The 5,657-nt window shown below is 35.8% G+C and overlaps 1 protein-coding gene across 2 annotated transcripts; it reads left to right on the forward strand.

Annotated features, from left to right (window-relative positions):
* The first annotated feature begins 1,172 nt into the window (after positions 1 to 1,172).
* Positions 1,173 to 2,406, forward strand: LOC149303290 (homeobox protein Nkx-2.4-like). Of its 2 annotated transcripts, XM_089481641.1 has the most exons (3): positions 1,173 to 1,542; positions 1,742 to 2,169; positions 2,239 to 2,406. In XM_089481641.1, exons 1-3 carry the CDS (start codon positions 1,173 to 1,175, stop codon positions 2,404 to 2,406), a joined length of 966 nt encoding a protein of 321 aa, XP_089337767.1. The 2 variants fall into 2 exon arrangements, with proteins under 2 accessions (XP_089337767.1, XP_089337766.1); XM_089481640.1 differs by having other exon boundaries at positions 1,742 to 2,406.
* Positions 2,407 to 5,657: the final 3,251 nt, after the last annotated feature.

Genomic DNA, 5,657 nt, shown 5'->3' on the forward strand with positions numbered 1-5,657 from the left:
AGCTCTTTAATGCGGTTTGTCCCTATGGCACATAAACCCAAGGCATTAACTGTGCTTGATTTCTCCAAACAAGGAATAAGGTGAGGATTTCCATTCCATTCTCCATTTCAAGATGTCTCAAGAATGTGCCCTATGGGTTGAGAGACTGGGGGTAATCTTTCTGTCAATCAAAACGCACTTTTGCTGAGTGATGCCTTTGGAGATGGATTGAGTATCCACAAAAAAATATGGAGTCCAAAAAACTCAAAGAATGGTGTTCTATTTGACACAGAAAATCACTTGTTGCTTGTAGGCAATATTACAACAGAAACAAAAAGGTATAATAAAAATAAATCAGAAGATACATTCTTAAGGTGTGATCATAAATCCTTGTGTGTTATAATGTGCTATTTTGTATTTTAAAAAACAACTAATAAAAAGTATCGTTCAATTTTGTAACAATGAGATTAAATCCTGCACGATAATAGCTGGAGAATAAAATTCAGCCAAGAAAACAATTCAAATACTTACAATTTGCAGTGAATAATATTCTTCTCTTCTTGGCTTCATACGTGGCAAGTTACAGTTAATAGTCAACCCTTTAAAGTGAGAATGAACAATTTAGAGTGGCCCTAAATTAATAACGTTTTATCGAAAAAAAACAGTGAGTGATCATTAATTCTCTGGTCCTTCATAGAGGGCTTTCTCTCCTCTTGGTTACATCTTGGTTACAGGTGGGAAGTCCAAGTAACTCAACCTTTGTAAAGCATTATATGCAGGATCCGAAAGGAGCTGAGGTTGGCAGAGAGGCTTACATTTTAACCCCGACCTCAGACACAGATCTTCATCCAGGGGTTGATGGATTGGATACATTATGGAATGCCATTTGGAATCTAACTGCATCCTTACTCAATTATCTCCCCAATGTGTGAATGACTATTGTTTGCTTGTCTGATGTTACCCCGCCTTCTTCTCCCTTCCCCTCCCACCTTGGTGTATGTTGTAAACCTGGTGACAGGCTAAATTAAACCCGAGATAAGAGAGTTTAGGGCTCGCCTACTTCTCCAAGGCGATCAATCGGATCTCAGGCGTCCTCCAAGCACTCTCTTACGTAGTCATCCACAAGGAGAAAGAACTGACACTACAACAGACTGATCAGATCATCAGTTTTTTACCTGCTTGGTTGCTGAACCATGTCGTTGAGCCCAAAGCATACTACACCCTTTTCAGTGACTGACATACTGAGTCCCATTGAAGAAACCTATAAGAAATTTGGTGGCATGGACAACGCTGGAAACCTCAGCAACCCTTTGGGAGCCTACAGACAGACCCATGTCTCCCAGACAGGTATGCAGCAGCACACCATGGCCCACAATGCCACAGTGACCACCACATATCATATGCCACACAGTGTCTCCCAGTTTTCCCATGGTGCAGTAGGAGGATACTGTAATGGTAGCATTGGTAATATGGCAGACATCCCTTCTTATCAAGAAACCATGAGGAACAATGCGGCTGCTACAGGATGGTATGGAACCAACCCTGACCCAAGGTATTCAACAAGTAAGTAACTTGAATTATTATTAATTGTTCTCTAAGTTTCAACTGTCTGAGAAACTATTTGATAAAGCTACGCCATCCATGAGAATTTTATGAACGCTTGGAATATGGAATGTTTATGGTCAATGAATGGTCAAGTTAGGTTAATTAAATGTTGGATGAAGAATTTTAAGTGTCAACAAGCTAATTGCGTGTATGTCAGTTTCTAGATTTATGGGACCATCTACTGGCATGAACATGGCAGGCATGGGTACTTTGCAAGGTATAGCTGAAGCTGCAAAGTCCATGGCCCCCCTTCATGCAGCCCCAAGAAGAAAGAGAAGAGTCCTATTTTCTCAAGCTCAAGTTTATGAATTAGAAAGGAGGTTCAAACAGCAGAAGTATCTCTCTGCCCCAGAAAGAGAACACTTGGCTAGTATGATCCATCTTACACCTACCCAAGTAAAGATATGGTTTCAGAACCACAGGTACAAAATGAAAAGACAGGCAAAGGATAAAGTTACTCAACAACTTCAGCAAGAAAGTAATCTATGCCAGCAGCAATCCCCACGCAGAGTAGCTGTGCCAGTGTTGGTGAAAGATGGCAAGCCGTGTCAAAACAGTTCTAACTCATCAACCCCAAGCCAGCAAGTTTCCCAACAACAGAACAACTCTAATGGTGTATTGTCTTCTTCTACTAACGTTGTCCATCAGCACCAGAATCAACAGGTTAACTCCATTAATCAAGCTCCAGAACTAGAAGAATTATCTCCAAGTCCCCAGTCGCTTCACAGTCAGGTAGCCAACATGGCTCAAATGGACAGTTCAAGTGTAGATTACAGCAATGGAATGGTGAGTGCTAGTATGCTCTACGGCCGAACGTGGTAATGGATACCCACCACCACTGTGGTTTTATGAATAGGTGAAGAGCAACAGAATATGTGATTTTTTTTTGTGCTGGGGGAAAAATATACTACTACAAGACTTGTTTGCTAGGACTGCAATATCACGACAATAGGGCTTTTGGGGCAGCTAAAAGAAATTAATTTGGAACTACTGGACATTTCCAAATAATTTCTCAGGTTCACTGTCAACTGCAGATATGGCAACATAAAGCACAGGAGGACCAGGGGGTGAAAAACTAATTTTTAAGCAAGAAACTGAAGAAAAAACTTTCTATTTTTTTCTTTTTCAATGTGTAAATATTTAACAAGAAATAACTTGAATGTAACTGATGTAGATCAGTTTCAAAACTATCAGACTTATTTAGATTGTTTTCAAAACGTGTCGGACTTTTAATAATTTGCAAATATGCCATTTTTTTGGTCTGTTAAGGATATGTCTAATTTTTTGTTGTATTTTTATAGAAGTGGATTTTTTTTTATTTTGTTAGAAGCAGGTTGTTGCTAAGTAAAGATATAACGGAAATGTTTTAGGAAAATGTTATTGCCAATTAATTTGTTTAAAGTGGCTTGGACCATAAAGTGGACCTTGCTTACCTATTATTGAGATCATGATCACGCTACCCAATTTATCGAAGCACCTAAATAAATCACAATAAATATAGGAAAATATAACTTACAATGTAACAGAATATTGAGTTTTCATAGAGAAAAATACTCCTTATTTCTGGAGTGATTTTATACCAGTTGATTCTCAAAAATAATTTAATCTTAAGAAAATAGATTCTAGCTCATTTTATAAAATATACGTAACCTATAAAGTAAGCTTAAACATTAATTTCGAGTCAATCCATTACAAAATCCATATCATCTAATAAAATAACAATATACATGCTACATATCTACCATTTGTACAAAACCTGAAGATGTTTTGATATTGACGGTTTTTAGAATTGCTCTAAGTAACTTATTTTTTATCGTGTTAAACTATTTAAACTTGTATTGTAATAAAAATTGTTTATATTTCCTAGAAATATGTAAGTTTATCAACATCGATAAAAAGGATATTAACACTTTGTATGCCTGGGATGGACAGCATGGTATTATTTACCCCCACCCCGGCAGTCAGAGAGTTAAATTGATGCATAAATAAATATCAGATGCCTAATGAACTCTAATTTAAAAAAATAATAATAATTTTAGATAGAATATTATCGAGTTCTTCAAAACACACCTTAGAATCTAAAGGAGACCCAGTAATTCCCCCCCCCATTAGAACAGTATTATATTTCTAAGTTGAAATACATTTTTTGTCAAGACATAAGGAAATTGTGTATACATTCATCAGATTCTTTTTTTGAAGTTTGTATGTCCTAACGTCTTTTATGTTTCCCTTCCATATTGTAAAAAGAAAAAAATAAAGTTATTGCAAATAATATCCCTTGATCTGAAATGTGGTTTTATTTAATATGATTCGTTATGATTCATATTAACCATATGCTAGACACATGAGTGTCCGCTGTTTAATAGATGAAGGGTTAATCAATACCAGTAACACATGGGGGACCATTCCTGTGTGACACTGAAAGCTGTATGGGATGCATTGAAATAGGGGATCTTTGTTGCTTTTCAGAAGAAACATTTCTATAAGCTTTGCAGATGAAATCTGTAATAAGCATACGAATGTGCTGACTTAGGTGAAACTCATTAACTCAAGAGGGGGATAAGTGTCCCTATAGAGAACTAGCCAGAATAAAAAAGTACTTGGCCCAAGGAGGACAAAGCCATCCTTAGAGTTCAGCAGCATCTCAGAGGCCCCACCACTAAAACTTAGGTCTGGAGATATTAAAATGTCCAGACAACTGGGGAAGCTACATTGTTACTTGTTTACTTGTGAATCCAACCAAGAAGCCAGGAATACAAAGGAATGGATGGGAGTGTAGAGTACAGGTACCCTTTTCGTTCCAATTTGTTTTAATGGCTTCTATAACTGTGCCTAAAAACATCCACTAGCATACCTGAGTACGCAGATCACCAACCCAGTCAGATAATACTTATGCAGTATACAGATCTGGAATAAAACTTGGGGTTTTCTGCTGTCACAACAAAATGATGGGGAATTTAATAAAGGGGGCTGAGAATTGAGAATTTTGCCAGCTTGGTTTTGGTAAGTAAGGTTCTGGTTATTTTGGGAGAGACTTGTTTCATTTTTTAAACTTTTGCATGTTTCAAATAGCCATCTACATTTCTAGACGCAACATTCTGATTTTTTTTAAGGAGTCCGCTTAAAACACCAAATAGATTCTCAGTTTAGTAAATCTTACCTTTAAGATTTAATTTTCTGATTCGTGTGCGATTAGGAGCTGTTTATTTATACACAAAGCTCTCTGAATTAGTCAATTTTATCAATGAATGCAATTACAAAAAAACTTTTTGATTCTTGTAACAGCCGACACACATTAAATTTAACTAATTATAGGTATTTTATTTGCTTAACGACAGTTTTACAAAGGCAAAAAGTTTGTAAAGGCAAAGTCCAAATTCTGTAATTTCTGTACGTATTATTCTAAAATTATATATATATATCTATCTCTCTCTCTCTCTATATATATATATATATATTTATATATATATACGGATTACTCTAGTAAATAGTTATTAAAGAGAATTATTATTTTAGTAAATAACACATATCTGCTAATGGTAAACTTTGATGTACGTTGCAAGCCTACACGGCATTTATTCCACCCGTAACAAATATGTAAGAATTGGTATATATGAAACACGAATTGAACCCTTGATTGAGATACAATTAACGCAAACGGAATTTTAGAAGAAAATCCGTATTTCCCATTTCATTAAAGAATATTAAAGGATAAATGTAAATGCAGTTTATGTGATGGTGTAAGCTAAATATCTTTTATAACAAGGGATGTATCTAAAACTCTTTTAAAGACATACATCCAGAATTATACGGGGGGACGAAATATTACATTTCCCAAATCCAAATTGTGAAGCTTGGAAGTTGGTAGTTATCAGATTTTCTTCTGCTTTTGTATGAAAAGATCCTTAATTCCAATATTTGCTTGTGGATATAATGACGACATGTATGCAATAAAAGCCGATATCTCCTACGGTGAAATGTGTAAAAGATGATCCGAGTACAAGCTTTTAAATCTTATCTATAAACACCTATTTATTAAATACAACCGGGTTCTGGTTTAATGTGTTGTAGTT

This window comes from Sceloporus occidentalis, unplaced genomic scaffold (genome assembly GCF_023333645.1).
Source record: "Sceloporus occidentalis isolate IW3139 unplaced genomic scaffold, rSceOcc1.0.p SCAF_15, whole genome shotgun sequence".
Taxonomy (NCBI): Eukaryota; Metazoa; Chordata; class Lepidosauria; order Squamata; family Phrynosomatidae; genus Sceloporus; species Sceloporus occidentalis.